Source organism: Mastomys coucha, unplaced genomic scaffold (genome assembly GCF_008632895.1).
Source record: "Mastomys coucha isolate ucsf_1 unplaced genomic scaffold, UCSF_Mcou_1 pScaffold16, whole genome shotgun sequence".
In the NCBI taxonomy this organism is placed as follows: Eukaryota; Metazoa; Chordata; class Mammalia; order Rodentia; family Muridae; genus Mastomys; species Mastomys coucha.
The window spans coordinates 42482941-42503121 of NW_022196898.1; the positions used below are offsets into that span (position 1 = coordinate 42482941).

Sequence of the window (20181 nt, forward strand, 5' to 3'; positions counted from 1 at the left end):
GCTGCTCCAGAGAGAGATGGATGCTGCTCCAGAGAGAGATGGATGCTGCTCCAGAGAGAGATGGACGCTGCTCCAGAGAGAGATGGACGCTGCTCTAGAGAGAGATGGATGCTGCTCTAGAGAGAGATGGATGCTGCTCTAGAGAGAGATGGATGCTACTCCAGAGATGGATGCTGCTCTAGAGAGAGATGGACGCTGCTCCAGAGAGAGATGGATGCCGCTCTAGAGAGAGATGGACGCTGCTCTAGAGAGAGATGGATGCTGCTCTAGAGAGAGATGGATGCTGCTCTAGAGAGAGATGGATGCTGCTCCAGAGAGAGATGGATGCTGCTCGAGGGAGAGATGGACGCTGCTCTAGAGAGAGATGGATGCTGCTCTAGAGAGAGATGGATGCTACTCCAGAGATGGATGCCCTCGTCTGTGGTTCCACATGGACCTGGGCCCTAGCACTCCAGCCATAGGTTCCGTGGGAAGGCAAAGACCTTCAAAGCCATGGTCAGGTTCCTGTCGTCTACATTCCTACCTCATCCTGAAGCCGGCTCAGCCCCCCTGAATTCTTTTCAGCCTCACTGGCCCAATCCTTGGCCTGACGCTGGGCATCAGCTACTTCCTTCCGGGCCTTTTCCTTGTAATCTTCCATCTGAGCCTGGAGCTGCTGCAGGGCTTGCTTGGAGTCATCCCCAATCTGCTCCAGCTAAAATGCAGAGAAAGAAGTTTCTGTCAGCACTGGACTTCTGTCCCTTCTGTAGCCCCAGCTTCCAAGAGTCTCCCAAGAGCCTCCTCTCTGCCAAGCAGCTCTCTCTAGCTTGTCTGGTCTAGATCCCTGGTATGGCTAACAGCTATATATTCAAATGTCTGGATGTCGTAGCTTTAGCCCTTACTTATCATCTCTGGTCTCATTTTCCCATCTATAAGATGGGATAATAACAGCACCTACATGGCTGAGTTGATACTGAATTATGTTACTGATTTAAAATACATATAAAGTGGCTGATGCTGAGTAAACCTTCAATAACCACATTTCTGTCAACTCAAGTTATAAGATATACTACTAAGATAGAAAATCTGCCAACTAAACTGCCACAAACCCTCAGTTACTACGTCAGTGAAAATAAAATGTATGTATCTTTTTTCTAAATTGACATTGCACGTAGTTGGCCTTATTCTGTAAAATAAAATTGGGAGAAGAACCTTACCAGTAAAAAGCAATTTGATTTCCTTGTCTCCTACACTCTCTTGCAATTTAAATCTTTACTAATGTAGATTCTTTTTTGTTTTGTTTTGTTTTGTTCTTTTGAGACAGAGTTTCTCTATGTAGTAGCCCTGGCTGTTCTGGACTCACTCTGTAGACCAGACTTGGCCTCTAACTCACAGAGATCCACCTGCCTTTGCCTCTTGAGTCTGGGCTTAAAGGCATGTACCACCACACCCAGCTACTAATGCAGATTCTTATATTTAGGTCTTCTAGAGCAAACTCATAGGACTATTCTCCAAGAATGAAGACCATAGGTCAAAATCACTGCCACATAAGTAGCATATCATCATTCTGGCTGGGCACAGTGGCATGTGCCTATGAAGGCTAGTTTTAATCACCTGAGATTTGTCTAAAAAAAAAAAAAAGACCTTGAGAAATGGCTCAATGGTTAAGAGTACATACTGCTACTCCTGGGCATATACCCTGCAACACAGGGACACTTGACTTGGTCAATTATATTCATAGAACCTTTATTTGTAATAGCCAGAAACGGTTAACAATCCAGATGTCTTCAACTGAAGAATGGATTCAGAAAATGTGGTTCCTCTACACAATGGAGTACTTAGTATTCAGCTCTATTAAAAACAAGGTCAGTCATGAAATTTGCAGGCAAATGGATGGAACTAGAAAATATCATCCTGAGTGAGGTAACTCAGACCCAGAAGGACATGCATGATATGAACTCACTGATAAGTGGATATTAGCATAAAGTACAGGAAACCTACACTACAATCCACAGACCCAAAGAAGCTAAATAACAAGGAAGGCCCAAGCAAGGATGCTTGAATCTCACTCAGAAGGGAAAATAAAACAGTCATTAGAGGTGAATGGAGGGAGAGAACTGGGTGGACATGCCAGAAACCTGGGATGGAGAGGCTCCGAGGGTGAACTTTAGCTGAGACTCCTAGCAGGAGGGGATATGGAGCCTGAAGAGGCCACATTCTGTAGCCAAGCAGGACTCCCAGTGGAGGGATAAGAATATCAACCCAACCACAAAATCTTCCACCCAAAATATGTCCTGCCTATAAGAAATGCAAGGACAAAGATGGAGCAGAAACAGAGGGGATGGCCAACCAATGAAGGGCCCAATTTGAGACCTATCCCATGGGCAAGCACCAGTCCCTGACACTATTAAAGATACTCTGTTATGATTGCAGGCAGCAGCCTAGCATAACTGTCCTCACAGAGGCTCCACCCAGCAGATGACAGAAACAGATGCAAATAGCCATAGACAAACATGAGATGGAGCCCACGAAGGGAGTCTTATGGAAGGGTTGGGGGAAGGACTGAGGAACCCGGAGGGGATAGGGACTCCACAGGAAGACCAACAGAGTCAGTGGGGGCTTCCTTGGGGGCCTCCCAGAGACTGAACCACCTACCAAATAGCATATATAGGCTTCTCCCCACTGCAAACATATGCAGCAGATGTGCACCTTGGTCTTCATGTGGGTTCTCCAGTAACTGGGGACGGGGCTTAGCCTGACTTTGTTCCCTGCCTATGTATCCTAACTAGACTGCCTTGTCTAGTCTCAGTGGGAATGACTTGAGGTGCCAGGGTGGGTTGGTATCCAGGGGCAACCTCCCACTCCTCCCCCTTCTCAGAGGAAGGGATGGCAGGAGGGGCTGTGTGAGAGGGGCACTGGGAGGAGAGGTGGGGCTGCCATCAGGATGTGAAGTGAATAAATAAATTAATAAATGGAAAAGAAAAAGTACATACTGCTCTTCCAGGACCTGAATTCAGTTTCTAAGCGCCCATATTGGGCAGCTCAAAATGGCCTGTACTCTATCTCCAGGAAACTTGATGCCCTCTTCTGACCTCCTTGGGTACTGTACTCACTCACAGGCACACATAGAAGCCCCCACAGAGACAGATGTATAGTAAGGACCAAGCATGGTGGCATACACTCTTCCTTAATCTCAGCATATGAGAGGCAGAGGCAGGGGGATCTCTGTAAATTCAAAGCCAGCCTGGTCTGTATAATGACTTCTAGACAGTCAAGGTTGCATAGAGAAGCCCTGTCTCAGAAAGAAAGAAAGAAAGAGAGGGAGAGAGAAAGAGGGAGGGAAGGAGGGAGGGAGAGAGAGAGAAAGAAAGAGAGAGAGAGAAAGAGAGAAAGGAAGAAAGAAAACTAAAAAGCAAACAAACAAGATAAGAGTATAGTAGAGTTTAAAACTTCCCAGCACTTGGGAGGCAGAGGCAGGCAGATTTCTGAGTTCGAGGCCAGCCTGGTCTATGGAGTGAGTTCCAGGACAGCTAGGGATATACAGAGAAACCCTGTCTCAAAAAAAAAAAAAAAAAAAAAAAAAAAAAAAAAAAAAAAAAGCCAGGCAGTGGTGGCGCACACCTGTAGTCCCAGCACTTGGGAGGCAGAGACAGGCGGACTTCTGAGCCTGGTCTACAGAGTGAGTCCCAGGATAGCCAGGGCTTTACAGAGAAACCCTGTCTCGAAAAAAAACCAAAAAAACAAAACCAAAACAAACAAACAAAAAAACTTTTTTAAAAAAAGAAAAATGTGGCCCAGTCCAGTCTGAGAAAAAGTAATGTCGCACGTCCTGACCCACCTCTAGGCTTAGCGTCTGCAGGGCTCACACCCTTTCCTAAGGTCCGCACTATCCATGGTCACCTCTTTGTTGAGTCGGTCCACAGTCCTGTTCAGCAAACGCTTCTGCTCCTCCAGCTCTGCCTTGCCCCTGCGGAGAGCCTCCCGTTGCTTTCCCTCTTCCTCTAGAGCCCGGTTCAGAGCTTGCTGTTCTTGCCCGAGTCGTGCCAGGCTCCGCTGGGCCTCCTCTAGCCGGACCTCCAGAGCCCTCTTGGCTGCTGCCAGGCTCCCCTCCTCCTCCTGGGCAGCATTCAAAGCCTCTTCCAGCTGCTGTTTCTCTACCTGGGAGGCGGGAGAGGAGGAAGGGTTGGGCTGAGAGAAGGGAAAGCTCAGACTGATGCGTTGGAGGTAGATAGATGGAAAAGGTAATGTTGGGTGTGGTGACACACATCTCTAGTCCTAGAACTTGTGAGGCTGACGCAGGCGGACCTCTGTGAGTTTGAGGCCAGTCTAGTCTACATAGTGAGTTCCAGGCCAGGAAGATTGCATAGTGAGATCGTACCTCAAACAAACAATCAAACAAACAGAGTAAACATCACAAACAGGCTCAGAAATGAAAGCAAATGGTAAACAAGCAAAGGGTGACAAAAATACCAGCGCAGAGAACTCTGAAACATTCACACCAAGTCAGTACAGGAAACAAACCCACGCTTAACAGATATGGTAAGGGAAGAGGGCAGTGCACACAGTTTACATATCAGTGTAAACCGATGGCCGCATACCAAGATGGGAGGAGAGAGCAAGGGGGCATTCTAAACCGATGGCTGAGTACCGAGGGCACACGACTAACAGGTGGAAGGCAAGAGCAGGGAGCCCCTGAAGGTGAACAGGAATGTTACCTCCAGCCGATGCACTTTGTCCCGAAGCCGTGCCTCCACCGCTTCCCCACCTTCCGCCAGACCTCGGGCCTCCTTCAACTGCTGCTCCAGACCCAGGATGCGCCTTCGGAATTCGTCATTTTCCTCTTGTGTCTCCCGAAGTGTGGTTTCCACTGTTGCCCGGCGCTGCCCCAGCACCTTGGCCTCTGTCTCTGATGCCACCTTAGCCTGCGGGCAGTTGGGAGAATCGGCTCAGACCGTGGGGTAAGCATGTACAACCAGGAAAAGGGGTTACACAAGAACCCACTAAAAGGCTCACAGGAGCTAGGCATAGAGGGGTGGCCCTAGTCAGGAACCTCCCTGATACTCTCACCCCTACATAGAGGCAGCCACCCTGCTAAAGTCTGCTATTCAGCACACACACAGACGAGCCTCCAGAGCTCCTCAGTACATACCCAGCACAGGTTAACTTTGCAGGATCTCTGGCTTCTCAGCCCTCCTGACCCCTCAGCCTCCACCTCCTGAGCCCTGGGCCCACTCCCCTTGCCTTGGAAGCCTCTTCACAGTCCAGCTGCAGTTGCTCCAGGGTCTTTTGTAGCTGGAGGTTCTGCAGTTCCAGTTCTCTGCCTCGATCAGCCTCCACCCTCAGCGCTGCCAGCTGCTTCTCTAACACCTGGTTCCGGTGTCGCCCAGTCACCTCCTGACTCTGCCTCTCTGCCTGAAGTTCCTCCTGGGTGCGTCGAAGCTCCTAGAAAGGGAAAAAAAAAAAAAAAAAAAGCACAGTGGCGAGACTCAGCTATAATGAGGTTCGGGAAAGTGGAGAAAATAAGACTTTCCATCATGCATGAAACACGATGGGAAGAAATATAAATGATAAGGCTGCTTTAGAGAGCAATTGGAAGACTCAAAAAAGCTGAACACAGACTAATCACGTGACAAGGCATCCTAGTCTCAAGTAATATGCCTAAGAAAAGGAGCAGTTCTCACAAAAACTTGTTTATAAATGCTCATAGCAAGACTGAGTCACTGTATGTCAAAACCAGATGTCCTTAAATTGGAAAATGGACAAAGCACACTAATGATGAATAGAACAACTACATCCATAAAACTAGATGAAGCCAAGTGTGACAGTACACGCCTATAATCCAACACACAGAAGGCAGAGGCAGGAGGATCAAGGGTTCAAGGCATCCTCAGCTACATAGCAAGTTCCAGGCACTCCTGGACTACATAAGACCCTATCTCAAAATCGGGCAGTAGTGGCACATGCCTTTAGTCCCAGCACTTGGAAGGTAGAGGCAGGCAGATTTCTGAGTTCAAGGCCAGCCTGGTCTACAGAGTGAGTTCCAGGACAGCCAGGGCTACACAGAGAAACCCTGTCTCAAAAAACAAAAATGTCATTATTAGAGCTGGCGAGATGGCTCAGTGGGTAAGAGCACTGACTGCTCTTCCAAAGGTCCGGAGTTCAAATTCCAGCAACCATATGGTGGCTCACAACCACCCGTGATAAGATCTGACGCCCTCTTCTGGTGCAACTGAAGACAGTACAACATACTTATATATAATAAATAAATTAATTAAAAAAGAAATAAAGAAAGAAATAATAAATCTTTGGGCCAGAGCGAACAGGGACTGAGCGAGTGGGGCTGACCGGAGCAAGCAGAGGTCCTAAATCTAATTCCCAACAACCACATGAAGGCTCACAACCATATTTGTACAGCTACAGTGTACTCATATACATACTCATATACATACATACATATATACATAAATACATAAGTCTTTTTTTAAAAAGCCATTATTATAGAATTACAATTATATGAAATATTCAGCTTATGCAAATCTGGAGAGCCCGGTTGTCGGGACACCTAGGGAAGGAGCACCAGTGGGCATGGGCACTTTTGGGGGTTATTAAAGTAGAGAATGGTGATGGTTTCACAATACAATGAATAGTCTAAAAACCACCAACTGTCTGCTTTAAAAGGAGAAATTTTAGGCCAAATGTGGTAGTGTACTAATCCCAGCATTCAGGAAACAGAGCCAGGCAGATCTCTGTGAGTTCAAAGCCAGCCTGATCTATCTAGTGAGTCCTTGTCTCAAAAAAACTAGAACTAAAGAGGAATTTTATAGTATAGAATTTTATAAAACAAGACTGGCTGCCAAATAAATAAATAAATAAATAAATAAATAAATATAACCAAAACACAAAATTATGACACAATGAATACTAATATATCTTAAATTCCTTTTTAAAAGGCACTTGAAATATAAATTATGGATCTCTTTAGTTATAATTTTTAACTATAAATAGTTATTCTATTTAGTTATTAGCACTTTTCAAATTTAGAAATAGCCAATAAGAGCGAAGGGTCACGGACTGTGCAGCAGTGACTATAATGTAGACACTAACAAATATCTTTAAAAAGAAAAGAGAGCTGCTACCTCGTCTGTGTTCGACTGGGTTAGTCTGCTTCCCTAATCTACATGCTGTTTAAATACTTGATAAATAATAATAATAATAATAATAATAATATAATAATAATACTTGATATCTGAGGCATAATGATAAATGAGCTTATCTGGAGGACTGTGTCAAGTTGGCCATGTCAGCTAATACATTAACAGGTATTTTTAACTTCAAAACAACATAGTTATATGACATCCAAAAATAATTAGCTGTGCTCTTTTTCGATTTGGTTTGGTTTGGGGTATTTTTTTTTTTTTTGTGGAGGGGTTCTTTTTTCTGGGAAGGGGGGCATTGAGACAGGGTCTTTCTATAGAGCCCTGGCTGTCCTAGAACTTACTATGTAGAACAGGCTGGCCTTGAACTCACAGAGATCCACCTGCCTCTAAGATTAAAGGCATGCAACCACCATACTCTGCCTAGTAGCTGTGTTCTTACCCTTCATAAACTACCACACCAAGAGTATGAAACTGGGTTTATTTTAATTTTTATGACTTCCTCATAACTCTTTTATGAACTATCATACATGCACCATGAAAAAAAGATTGACTTTCAGGAAAAAAAAAAAGATCAAAGTGAGAATCTTGGAGTGTTGTGTCACCAACCCGCCAGCAAAACTGTGTGTGGCTTGGGATACTGGGGAGATGCACCTCACAACACTGCACCCCCTGAGCACCATGTCCAGACTGTGTGCTATCCAAATAGCCTTCGCAAGTAGGTCAGCTAGCCAAGTGGATACCAGCGTCCCAGTCCAGGGATTATATTTCTCAATATAAATAAATAAACAGGCATTCTAAAAAAAAAAAAAAAAAAAAAAACCCAAACATTTGTTTTATCACAGTTAATGAATTTCCCCCTCAAAGAGCATGTTTTGCAGTACTGACCAAATTAAGGCTCTGAGCCTGCCAAAATGACCCTGGAGTTTTACAAGTCCACCTGTATTCAGCTAAGTTGTCTTCTAAGAGACAGCCAGCAGCTTCTGCCTATACCGCGGACTAGCTGCTGACAACCTGTTTTCATTAGAAAACTATAAACAGGGAGCGCAGCCCTGCAAAGCTGTAAAGTCAACCCTGGGCTGCTAGGATGAAGCCCGAAAGCCACGCTCATGGAAACAGCCCTGCTCGCGTGGGCAGAAGAGTCTCAAGTGAGGCAGATCAGCCCAACCTGCCATTCCACACCCCAAGTGCCAAGTACCTTTTTGAGCTCCTCAACGTGCTGAGTATCTCTTGTACTGGCTCGGGCTTGCTCTAAGTCCCTCTGTAAGATCTCCATCTTCTCCCCAAGTTCCTCTTCCATCTCCTCCTTCTCCATCCGCAGCTGCAACAGTCTTGAGTCCAGCAAGGTTTTAAATAAAGGATAAAAGATCAAGGTCAGACCTCACACAGGGCAATGGACACCAGCCCTCTGAAGGCCACGGCCAGACACTCACTCAAGGAGACAGAGTGTGAGAGGAGGCATCGGTGGGGTATAGGAGGGTACAAGAGTCAGGTTAGATGCCCCTGCAAAACGCAGGAGGGTCTTACTCCTGCTTGGCAGCTCTCAGCTCCTCCTTGTTTTTCTGGAACATGCTCTGCCAATGCCCCGTCTCCTCAGAGGTCTCCTCTAGCTCTCTCTGCAGCTCCCGCACAAGGGAAGACATCTTCTGCCTCTCGGCCTCCACTGCAGCGTGGTCCTAGGGAAAGAGAAAAATGAGCACCAGGAGGCTCAGAGGACAAAGCTCACTTTTAAGACAGAAGAAGCACAATGCTAGGAAGCCGCAGGCTGCCTCTCTGCCGTCTGCAACAAGCCTCCCTCCATTATTTCCATTATGGAGTTTGGCCACACATCCTTAAGGTACTTAAGGCCTATAATGCCTCTCCCTGCCCTGGTAAGGTTTCCTAACCAAGGCTTCTCACTGCATCTCACATATGTTTAGGGAAGGCTTTAGGGAAGGCTCCTAGTGACAACCATGAAAAGTTCAAAAATACGCTAATAAGACAAGCCCCATTCCCTGGACATGTCTTCGTCCTCCAGCTCCAGTTCCTGTCACATGCCTGGGTCGCATCTTGCATGCTCCGGCGAAGCTGCTCCGTGTCTCGCTGGTATTGCAGCCGGACATGTTCCACCTCCTGGTCGTGGGAAGCCACCTCCTCTTTCAGGGCCCCCTTCAGGGCTGTCAGCTCCCGTTCCCTCAGCCTCAGCTGCTCCTCTACTCGTTGTTTGCCCTCTAAGAGCTCTTCCAGAAGTTCCCGGGTCTCTAACAAGTCCTGGAGGACGGGAAGGTGGAAACAGTATGGTCATATTAGGACTCAATCAATCTATTAAATAACTCACCCATTTAGCCAAAAAATATTTATTGAGAGCTTGGCAAGGCGGATATGCGTCTAACCCTGATAATTAGAAGGCCAAGACAGAAGGATCACAGATTTGGAAGCCAGAATGGACAACTTAGCCAAGTCCCGCCTCCAAAAAGAAAATGCATTCATACTTTGTATTAGTCTAGTATTAGGTGCTTCTTGCCCTCTAAGTTGCCCATAGAATAAAGGAAAACTGTCATTCTGGACTCTAGCCTCACACTCCCTCTGTGTCTGCCTGAAAGCACAGGGAAAAGCACTGGAGAAAACCTCCCAGGTTTCCACACGCCAAGCAGACAGTGGATAAGCAGGCCTGGGGAGGCTGAGGGACCCGAGAATATTCACCCTACACCCTCTTTTCCTACCTTTAGGAGTTTCTCGTTTCCAGAATCAGGACTCTGGCTATGCTTCAGCTTGAGCTGTAGCTCCTTCACCTGGGTCTCCAGCCCGTGCCGTAGTCCTTCTTCCTGGCCTAGCAGGAGCTTCATGCTCTGAAGCCTAACCACAGAGAGAGCATCATGGGTACTACGTTAGGCAGTCACTCATCAACCGTACGCTGACTCATTTAAACTTCCTTTAAGTCTCTATTCTTTGCACATTTTGCTTTGCAGTGCTGGAGACAGAAGGGCCTTTCTGGCCAGGCAGTGGTGGTGCATGCCTTTAATCCTAGCTCTTTGGGAGCCAGAGGCAGGCGGATTTCTGAGTTCGAGGCCAGCCTGGTCTACAGAGTGAGTTCCAGGACAGCCAGCGGCTACCCAGAGAAACCTTGTCTCGAAAGACCAAAAAAAAAAAAAAAAAAAAAAAAAAAAAAAAAAGAGAGAAAGAAGAAGAGCTTTGCCAAACTGGCTAGCACTTCACCAATGAACTATACAAATATTTTTTTCCTTTATTTCCTATATATTATTTGTTTTCTGTGAATATACGTATGGGAGAGAAATCTGTGTGACAGTCAGAGGACAACTTGCAGGAGTCAGTTCTCTGCCTCCCACCTGTGCATCCCCGGGACTGAACTCAGGTCCTGGGTTCTGTGGTAAGCACCTCTACCAGCTGTGCCAGCCCCAAGCCTTAAATGAACTTTTATACCCAACCTCTTCAATTGATACCCAATTGGAGCTGTTCTTGCATGAGCCAGCCCTCCTGCTCTATCTCAGTCCTCACCACCTTCTCAAGTGTTATAGTCACTCACTCACTACACTTCCTTACTGGCTGTTCCCTATCCCTGGGAGCGAAGATGCTAGAGTGGAGAGCCCTACCTGTAAGGTTCACTGATGGACCTCGGGAGCCCCCGTCAGAGCCTGTCACATAAACAACATCACTCACAGACAGAATCAGTGAGTGAATCCCCACAATAATCCTGTGAGGTAGCTGATTGCTTTTAGGGCCATTTTACAAAGAACCTTAGACAGGCACACTCGGGTAACCTATCTCCAGATCATGCACTATCACTGTTACCAGGAAAGAGAAAACAATCCCAGCTCCATTAGCTTCTGAAGATTCCCCCTTTGCCTCCTTCATCCCAGGGAGGACCCAGCTCTAGGCCCAAGCCCTGAAGCTAACCCATGTGACCTACATGTCACGTGACCCATTCCGCACACTCACTCCTTGGCGCTCTGCTGGGCCTCCCCCTTTCTCCTCTCCAGCAACTCCTGCAGCCGGTGGCACTCTTCAGCCTTCTCCTCCAGCTGCCTCTCCAGTCCAACCCTGGATGGTTCTAACTTCTGCCGCTTCTGGGAGAGAAATGGAGAATAGGAAACGCTTGTAGAAAGAGCTAGTATAGCCAGGCAGTGGTGGCGCACGCCTTTAACCCCAGCACTTGGGAGGCAGAGGCAGAGTTCCAGGCCAGCCTGGTCTACAGAGTGAGTTCCAGGACAGCCAGGGCTATACAGAGAAACTCTGTCTCGAAAAAAAAAAAAAAAAAAAAAAAAGAAAGAAAGAAAGAAAGGAAGAAAGAAAAAAGAAAGAAAGATCTAGTATAGCTCTGCATGGTAGCACATGCCTGTAATCCTGACCTTGGGAGGCCGAAGCAGGAAGATCACTATGAATTCAAGGCTAGCCTGGACTACACACTGGATTCCAGGCCAGTTTGGCAGTTTAGGCTACAGAGTTGAAACCTTGTCAATCGCTCAATCAATCTACCAAACCTCCTTAAGTCCCCTAAATGTCCTAGTAATAACAACCATGAGTCAAAATTATACAGCTAAGCTTATCCCTGATTCTCTGCATCAGACATTGAGAAATGCTTCTTTTAAGATGTTACATTTTCCCAGCACTTGGGAGGCAGAGGCAGGCAGATTTCTGAGTTCAGGGCCAGCCCGGTCTACAGAGTGATTTCCAGAACAGCCAGGGCTACACAGAGAAACCCTGTCTCGAAAAAACAAAAAAAAAAAACAAAAACAAAAAAAAAGATGTTACATTTTGGAGTAATCTGTTTTGCAACAAACAGATAAAGAGTATATTATTATCTTTACTTACTGTTAAGGAAACAAGATTTGAATACTTGAAGAACTCAACTAAAATTAGTTACACAGCCAGCAACTACTAGAATCAAGGTTTGAACCCATTAAGTTGATTCCACTTAACCATTATCCTGTATTGCTTTCTTCTTAACAAGAAGACTGCAAAACCAACACAAGCTGAACTCCAACCGTGTACAGGGCAACACTGTGTGCGCTGGAAGAAGCATTTTTAAAGGGTGTGGGGCTGGAGGTGTGACTTGATATAGAGATGCTTGCCTAGCATAGACAAAACCCTTGGTTCCATCCCCAGCACTGCATAAACCGGGCATTGTCATGGACATCTGTAATCCTAAATTTAGGAGGTAAAGGCAAGGGGATTAGAAATTCAAGGTCATTCTTGGCCAACATAGTGAGTTCAGGGCCAGTCCTTCTGAGACCCTGCCTTCCCAACTCCAAAAACAAGAGTAAAACTAAAAAAGGTTGTTTTAGAGAAAGAATGGCCACATCTTTTCCTTCCATCTCTGCAACTTACTGCCACAGCAGTTCCCTCAAGCTCTCCTCTGAGCTTCAGACTTCTCATCAGAGAAGGTCCCAGTAGACTCTGCACTGGCACTGACATGATTATGTATTACCCAGGACAGTATCTGCCATAAAAACTACACTCAACAAATTCTACTATTATTATTGCCATCATAATTATGATGAGAAAAAGATTTGAGACACATAGAATATAAGTAATTTTTTTTTTGAGACATGGTTTCATGTAACTCAGTTTGTCCTCGAGCCTGATAAACACCCAAAGATGATCTTGAATTCCTGATCTTCCTGTTTCTACTTCCTGGGTGCTGGGCTTCCAGGCAAGGATCACCACAATTGGTTGCATTCAGTATTAGGGATTGAACCCAGAAGTTGACACATGTAAGGTGAGCATTCTATCAACTGAGCTACACCACCAGACAGAACGAAAGCAAGTTCCTCAGGTTATATAAGCAATAAATAGCAAGCCTGCATGCCTTTGATCCCAGCACTCGGGAGGCAGAGGCAGGCGGATTTCTGAGTTCGAGGCTAGCCTGGTCTACAGAGTGAGTTCCAGGACAGCCAGGGCTACACAGAGAAACCCTGTCTCGAAAAAACCAAAAAAAAAAAAAAATAAAAAAATAAAAAATAAAAAATAAAAAATAGCAAGCCTGAGACAGGGACTCCTAGGGAAAATGAAAAGGAGGTAGTTAGCTCTCCAATGTGCTCCACCCATCTTGGATCTAGAGAAACTCAAAGTCCTTGCTGGGACGAGGACACTGATTTCTTGTCTCAGGTAACAGAGATGGTACTTGTACTACTATATAGAAGAGCCAGCATAGCTAGGCATGGTGACACATGCTCTTGATCCCAGCAGAGTGAGGAATATCTCAGTGAATTAAGCCCAGCCAGGGATATTCACTTAGTAAGACCTATCTCAAAAGAGCCTGCTTCGTCTACCCCCAGGACAAGCTAAAGGCATCTTTCCTGTAGTCCTTCATCCCCTTCATCCCTCCATAACCAGCCTCACCTTCACCTCTTCATCCAGCTTTTTCTGAAGCTCCTCCATTTTTCGGGTAAGCTCAGCCTGCCCTGCCAGGGCCTTAGTAGAAGCAGGAGAAACCATCTGCCAGAGGTATTGGGAAACGAGGAGTGGGAAGTGAGTCCTCATCCCTACCCCCTAACCCTGACCCTTACTCGGACCCCCATAAGGCCACTCACCCCCAGAGGCTGCATCTGCTCCAGCACCAAACTAACTTTTCTCCTCACCGATGCCTCACTCTCTGCGCTTCTGGAGGACGGAAGGAGAGAAGCAAGGGTGAGCAGAGAAGAGAGAAAGGCAAGGAAGATGGGAAATGAAGCCTGAGGGACAGGAGCAAAGTGTATGCTCCCACCAGGTGGACCCCACTCACCCCTCCCTTAGGATGCCATAGATGGTGGCCTTCACATGGTCCGCACTGCCTGGTGGTGCTGCCTCCCGCTGGTCTCTGAGAAGGTCTGGAGTTGATTTGAACTGGGGGAGAAAAATGAAGGCAAGGAGAAAGGAAAGAAAGAGAGAGGGAAGATTAGGCCAGAAGTATATATGTGGGTTCGAATGGAACAGAGGTGGCAGCTGAGAGACATGGCTTCTCAGAATGAGGAACAACACTTCAGGCCTGAGGAATGGTCCAGAAAAAAAAAAAAAGTCCAAAAGCAGGCTAGATCTCTGCCATATTGCTGCAGATGAGACTTTTCTCAATAACCAGCTGTGAACTATGTCCCAAGTAATTTGTCAGTGACGCCAACAGATTGCTAGAGTTTATAAATGCACAGAGCTCTAGAAGGCACATAAATTTGTCTCAAAGTAAAGATGCTCCCCACTTAGTCATGCCGCTGAGTAAAGAAGGGGAAAGCATAGTCTTCAGGAAGACTATCCAAGGAGCTTTCCACAGATAGCCTCCAAACGTGCATTATGAAAGGTGCCAGACCTAGCCGACCGGCTTTGCTGATGACTGAAGACTGCCTAACTCTCTATGTTCACCTCCACTCTCCTTAGAATTTTACCCTTGAATATGTTGGTTTTGTGGCTATTTAGTAGCTAAAATGGAGAACAAAAGGCAGAGACCTTCTATGTTTTCTGAGTTAGCAAAGGAGTCTATGGGCTCATGAAAAAGCCAGGGAGGTTAGAAATGGGGAGGGATGACATCTGACCTGGACCATGGCGGGATCCCGTGTCTCCTCAAAACTCTGAAGCACCCAGTCTTGAGTTTGACGGGAACGGCTAAAGCTGCTATGAGGGCTCTGCTTCTGAGATGGGATCTTTGAACTGTCCATGTGGTTGTCATACTTTGTACCACGGGTCCAGTGGTTGGCTGGCTGGTGTTCCCGTTCTTCACGTGTATCCCGTGAGAACTTGCTGTCCAGACTCTGGCTTCGCTTGCGCTGCTGCTCGTGGGGAAATGTCCTTGTGCGGCGGCCAGTACGGCCCCGAACCTGGCCCCCCTTCTGACTATCAAACTTGTTGATGAGCGAGTCCACTGAAGACAAGGGGGCAGTGTCAATGGTGTTAATCGAGGAAGTCTTTTTAGGGGCCAGTTCCAGCAAGCTGGTGCTCCTATTACTCGGACTCATAAGAGCAAGCCCTGTCAGAGAGGCTTGCGACTGGGAACGGAGCAGTTTTCCATTCACATGGTCCCTGGGCTCCTCATCAGAAGTGCTGCTCAGAGAAGCGGTAGGACGTCCCTTGACATGAGAGTAGGGGTTCTCGGGGAGCTCTGAGTCGGAGCTCAGTGCACCTGGGGACCCGCGGTTGTTGCCCCCTTTGATTTGGACCCCAAAGGAGTCGGTCCCTTTCTCTCCACTGTTAAGCACCACAAAGGGCTGCCCAGCAATGCCCTGCACACGCACAGCGACCCCATAGGTACTGGCTCTTGCATCTTTAGCAGGGCGCCGCCCACTACGACGAAGGGTGCCCATCTCAGTAGCACCCTCTGGCTCTGTAATAAATCGAATTTGGACGCCATGGTCTACAGGGCCCCGGGGATCAGCCATCACGTGTGCCTGCTCCACATGTAGGAGGGCCCCTAGAAGATGAAGAAAACAAGTTTTAGCTAGAGAGCCTGAAGTAGAAACCCAGCTTCAGGGAAAATGGCTCTCATATCTTATCTGAGCAGGAGAAATGAAGGGTATGGGAGTCTACCCCCAGTTTCTGACTTCTTGGTCCTGGGAAGGGCCTAAGAATTTGCATTCCTCAGCAACTTCTCCTGGGTGATGCTGATACTCTTGATCCAGATAGCGCACTTTGCAAGGGCAAGAAGGTAGTTCATTAGTACACAGCTTGCCTAGTACAAGGCCCAAACATAGGAAGAAAAAAAATCAAAATGAGGGGCTGGTGAGATGGTTCAGCGGGTAAGAGCACTGAAAGGTCCTGAGTTCGGATCCCAGCAACCACATGGTGGCTCACAACCATCCGTGATGAGATCTGACACCCTCTTCTGGTGTGTCTGAAGACAGCTACAGTGTGTTACTCGTGAGGGAGTGGGGCTGGAGCAAGCAGAGGTCCTGAGTTCAATTCCCAACAGCCACATGATGGCTCACGGCCATCTGTACAGCTACAGTGTACTCATACACATAAAATAAATAAATAAATCTTTAAAAAAATCAAAATGAAATATATAGTGTGTACTTTGAGGCCCACACCCCCAAAATACCAATAAAGGTGGACCCCAAAACCTGCCTATCTCATTCTTCCACTCCCATGAAAAAACTCTCCTACTGCAGAGTTTATTAAAATAAATAGATCATAAAATGTGGCATCCCGTTTCTAGAGAAGACACTTTAGCTGGTAGCGGTGATGTCTCTAGGGTAAAGGGTACTGAGGGCGAGACAATGAATGACGTTAGAGTTTCTACTCTCCAGGATCTCTGCTATGTTGCTTTTTGTCCTTTTTGAACTTGGTACATATGAATGTACTAACTCTATGAGAAAGGACTTTGGGCTGGGTTGTGACTCAGTGGTAAAGCATTTGTGAGATCTGGGATTCAACCCTCTGCACCAAGAGAAAAGAAAGAAAGTGGGGGGGGGGGGGAAGCAGGCAGGCAGCAGGAGAGAAGGAAGGACTTAAATAGGATTTTCTTTCTTTCTTTTTTAAAACAAAGTCTGATGTGGTCAAAGCTGGCCTCACACTCCTTATACAGCTGAAGTTGACCTTGGACTTCTGATTCTTGTATTTCCATTTCTTTTTTTTTTTAAGATTTATTTATTTATTATATGTAAGTACACTGTAGCTGTCTTCAGACGCACCAGACGAGGACGTCAGATCTCATTATGGGTGGTTGTGAGCCACCATGTGGTTGCTGGGATTTGAACTCATGACCTTCCGAAGAGCAGTTGGTGCTCTTCCCAGCTGAGCCATCTCACCAACCCACTGGGCCTGGTTCCAAACAGTGCTTCATCCCCAGCCCTTTCAATACAGACTGGAGTAAGCTAGTCAGTCCAAGGCCTCATGAACAGGTAGGCTGCAGAACAAAGCCATGGCCATCTACAGGCCAACTTCCTGGTCCACATTGTTCACGCTTAGAGTCAGCAAATGGAATGTGTCCCAGGTGTACTCTGGCTCCTGGAATTGGGAGGGAGGTTTTGTTCCAAGCAAATTAACATCAACAAACGTGGCTTCCCTGCCCCTCCTGCTAGTCTTCACCAGAGCCGAGCACCAAGTGGGGGGGGGGGGCAGCCTCAGGTGTGCCAGACAGAAAAACAATCGCACCCAGTTCAACCTCCCTGAGAGGCTCTGGCCAAGGAAACTTGGCAAGGTCCCTCTCGGAGATAGTAGAAGCTCTAGGAAGCCAGGAAACCTGGCAGCTGAAGGGAGGATGGGCAGGAGGGGCACAGTCCAGGGGAGAAAGGGCTTGGGGGAGAAATGGACAGTGAGGGCATTCTTAGCATCCCTAGCCCTTCCCAACAGGAGAAAGGGATGGGCAAAGAGAACCCCTTTATTGAGAATGACTCACACTTGGGGTCATGAGACTGAGAAAGCAATGTACCTCCTCCAGGACACAGCTCACATAAACTTTTAACACAGAATTTTTAAGTTTGTGAAGGCAGAGCCTTTAGAGAGGTTGAGAGCAGTGGTTCTCAACCACTCTGGGTTCTCAACCCTCCGGGGTTTAAATGACCCTTTCACAGGGGTCACCTAAGACCATTAGAAAGCACAGATATTTACATTACAATTCATAACAGTAGCAAAATTACAGTTATGAAATAGCAATGAAAATAATTTTATGATAGGGGAGGGGTCACCACATCATGAGGCACTGTATTAAAGGGTCAACACAGCATTAGAAAGGTTGAGAACCACTGCGCTAGCGTCAGGCTCTTACTTGGGAAATCATACACCTATAATTCTGGCACTTGTGAGGCTGAGACAAGAGGATTGCCATGAATTCAAGATCAGTTGCATAGTGAGATTTTTGTCTCAATAAAAATAAGTAATAGGGACTGGAGCAATGGCTCAGTGGTAAAGAGCACAGGCTGTCCTTCCATAGGACCTGGGTTCAATTCCCAGCACCTACATGGCAGCTCACAACAGTCTGTAACTCCAGTTCCAGGGAATCCAACACTCTCGTACAGACAAGCAAGCAAAAAAAAAAAAAAAAAAAAAAAAGCACATAAATTATAAAAAGGGGGGTAATAAACAGACTGCTTGCCTTCTTCATCTCACGTGCAACAATTTTATAATATGTCATTTCTTTTTTGAGACAAGGTCTATGTAGCCTAGGCTCGTCTTGAACTAAGTAGCCAGGGATTGTCCCTGAGGAAACTGAAGTTCGCTCTTGGGGTTCTTAAGTTTCATTAATACAAGAATTTATAAATGGGGCTCAGAAAGAAGCTTAAATATGATTTTATTAGAGTTTGACAGAGAAACAATAGGGCAGACAAACTGTCAACCTCAGCAGTTGCCAGGAGGTGGGAAATGGAAAGAAGTTGCCAGAAGTGAAGAGAGAGAGAGCCTTGCCTAAGAAAGTATGCAGGTTCAGTGGTGGAGGTCAGCATCCAACCACATGGCAGAAACGCAGCTGCAGAGCAGAAGGGAAAGGGGCTTCAGAGGAAAATAGAAAGCCCAGTGTATGTGGGAAAGCGTGCCCAAGCTTTGGTAGATAGCTGAAAGAACGAGAAATGGAAAAGGTTGGGCTGGAGAGATGGCTCAGTGGTTAAGAGCATCGACTCCTCTTCCAAATGTCTTGAGTTCAATTCCTAGCAACCACATGGCAGTTCACAACTATCTGTAACTCCAGTTTCAGGGAATCTGACACCCTCAGACACTAATGCACATACAATAAAAATAAATGATTAAAAAAAAAAGAAATAGAAAAGGCGGGAGCTGAGAAATGGCTCAGCAATTAAGAGTTCTGACTGCTCTTCCAAAAATCATGAGTTCAAATCCCAGCAACCACATGGTGGCTCACAACCATCCATAATGAGATCTGACACCCTCTTCTGGGGTATCTGAAGACAGCTATAGTGTACTTACATATAATAAATAAATAAATCTTTAAAAGTCATACTTTAAAAAAAAAAAATAGAAAAGGCAACATGGTGCTCGCCTCACCGGGAAAAGCTGAGAGTTTTCTTGCAAAGCTTCTATCATTTACATAATACTCCCAGCAGGTTTACCTCCATACTTCTACTTAAGAGATGGTTTTCTATCTCCCCCACTAGACAATAAAGTCCTCCAGGACAAAGCCCGAGACGCTCAGCTGTCCTCTGCCTGGAACACGGAGTGTACACGTGAATACTTCTTGAAGGCTATATCCCAAACCAAGGCAGACTCTCCCAGCAGCAGAAAGATATGCCCATGGATGCCTCACTCACAGCATTCTTTGTGCCTCAGTAACAAGACGTCTTCCTGGTCTGGACTCCCTGTCCTGTGCAGCCCTGATCTTACAATCAGGTGTACCTAAACTGCCAGCTCTCAAGAATCACATGATTTATTCATGATAAAGTTCTGCCCTGTCAGGATATCTGCAGATCTTCCAGATCAGGTCAAGGAGCTCTTGGGTAGGCACAGCAAAGTGCCCAACCCCTTGGGCCAGAGGGCCAGAGAATGCAGGGGTGCTATCCATGACTCCCCTAGGTTCCAAAGACCCTCCCCCCAACCTCAATCACTATCAGTTCTACAACCTTTGGGTCAGAGGCCAGGACTGAGAGATCTTTAGGGTGGGTCAGAAAATAAGAGCTCTAAATGATTCAACACGGAAAACCCGAAACCTACCCGCCTTCAGTTACAGAGGACAGTGGGGTGGGGCCAAGGGAGCAGGGCAGCTCCAAGGCCTTGCATAAGCCCTAGGCAAGTAAACAACCATCAAGACCAACGAGGTGAAGTCCAGGGCCTGGGCTCTCACCAGATGCCTGCCTAACCCTCTTTTCCCTGCCTGGCACATGCCCAGGGCATTTCTCACCAACTGTACTCTGGGAAAAGCCCAGGACAGAAGTTAATTCAGCGCCATCTGTCTTCCCTTGCCATTTCTGCCTGAACACAGGGAGAAAGCACATTACACCTGAACCAGACAGCCACTTCTTCCTGAGTTACTCATTAGCCTGCCCTGCCCCAATTCCATCACCTCTGGCCCAGCCATACGCATCTGGCTTCCAACTAGGAGTGACAGGGTCCCTGGACTTCTGGCAGGAAGTGAGTGGGGGTGGAGTGGTTTCAGGTATATGGAGGAAGGGCTGATAGACACAGGGCCAGGCAATATGCTGGA

The 20181-nt window shown here is 46.7% G+C and overlaps 1 protein-coding gene across 6 annotated transcripts in view; it reads right to left on the reverse strand.

Moving 5' to 3' along the window:
* Positions 1-20181, reverse strand: part of Cgn (cingulin) — a 30179-nt gene that overhangs the window by 6563 nt on the left and 3435 nt on the right. For 5 of the 6 annotated variants that reach the window (XM_031374724.1, XM_031374723.1, XM_031374725.1 and 2 more), the window contains 13 exons: positions 14633-15504; positions 13855-13955; positions 13664-13733; positions 13473-13568; positions 11070-11197; positions 9836-9968; positions 9171-9383; positions 8661-8809; positions 8332-8464; positions 5221-5421; positions 4695-4901; positions 3880-4137; positions 524-694 (listed from right to left, as the gene is read on the reverse strand). In XM_031374724.1, the coding sequence (XP_031230584.1) occupies positions 524-694; positions 3880-4137; positions 4695-4901; positions 5221-5421; positions 8332-8464; positions 8661-8809; positions 9171-9383; positions 9836-9968; positions 11070-11197; positions 13473-13568; positions 13664-13733; positions 13855-13955; positions 14633-15472 (2700 nt within the window). In that variant the 5' untranslated portion in view covers positions 15473-15504. Of the gene's footprint in view, positions 1-523; positions 695-3879; positions 4138-4694; positions 4902-5220; positions 5422-8331; positions 8465-8660; positions 8810-9170; positions 9384-9835; positions 9969-11069; positions 11198-13472; positions 13569-13663; positions 13734-13854; positions 13956-14632; positions 15505-19291; positions 19383-20181 lie in introns of those variants that run through there. The other variant, XM_031374726.1, reaches the window with a different exon arrangement.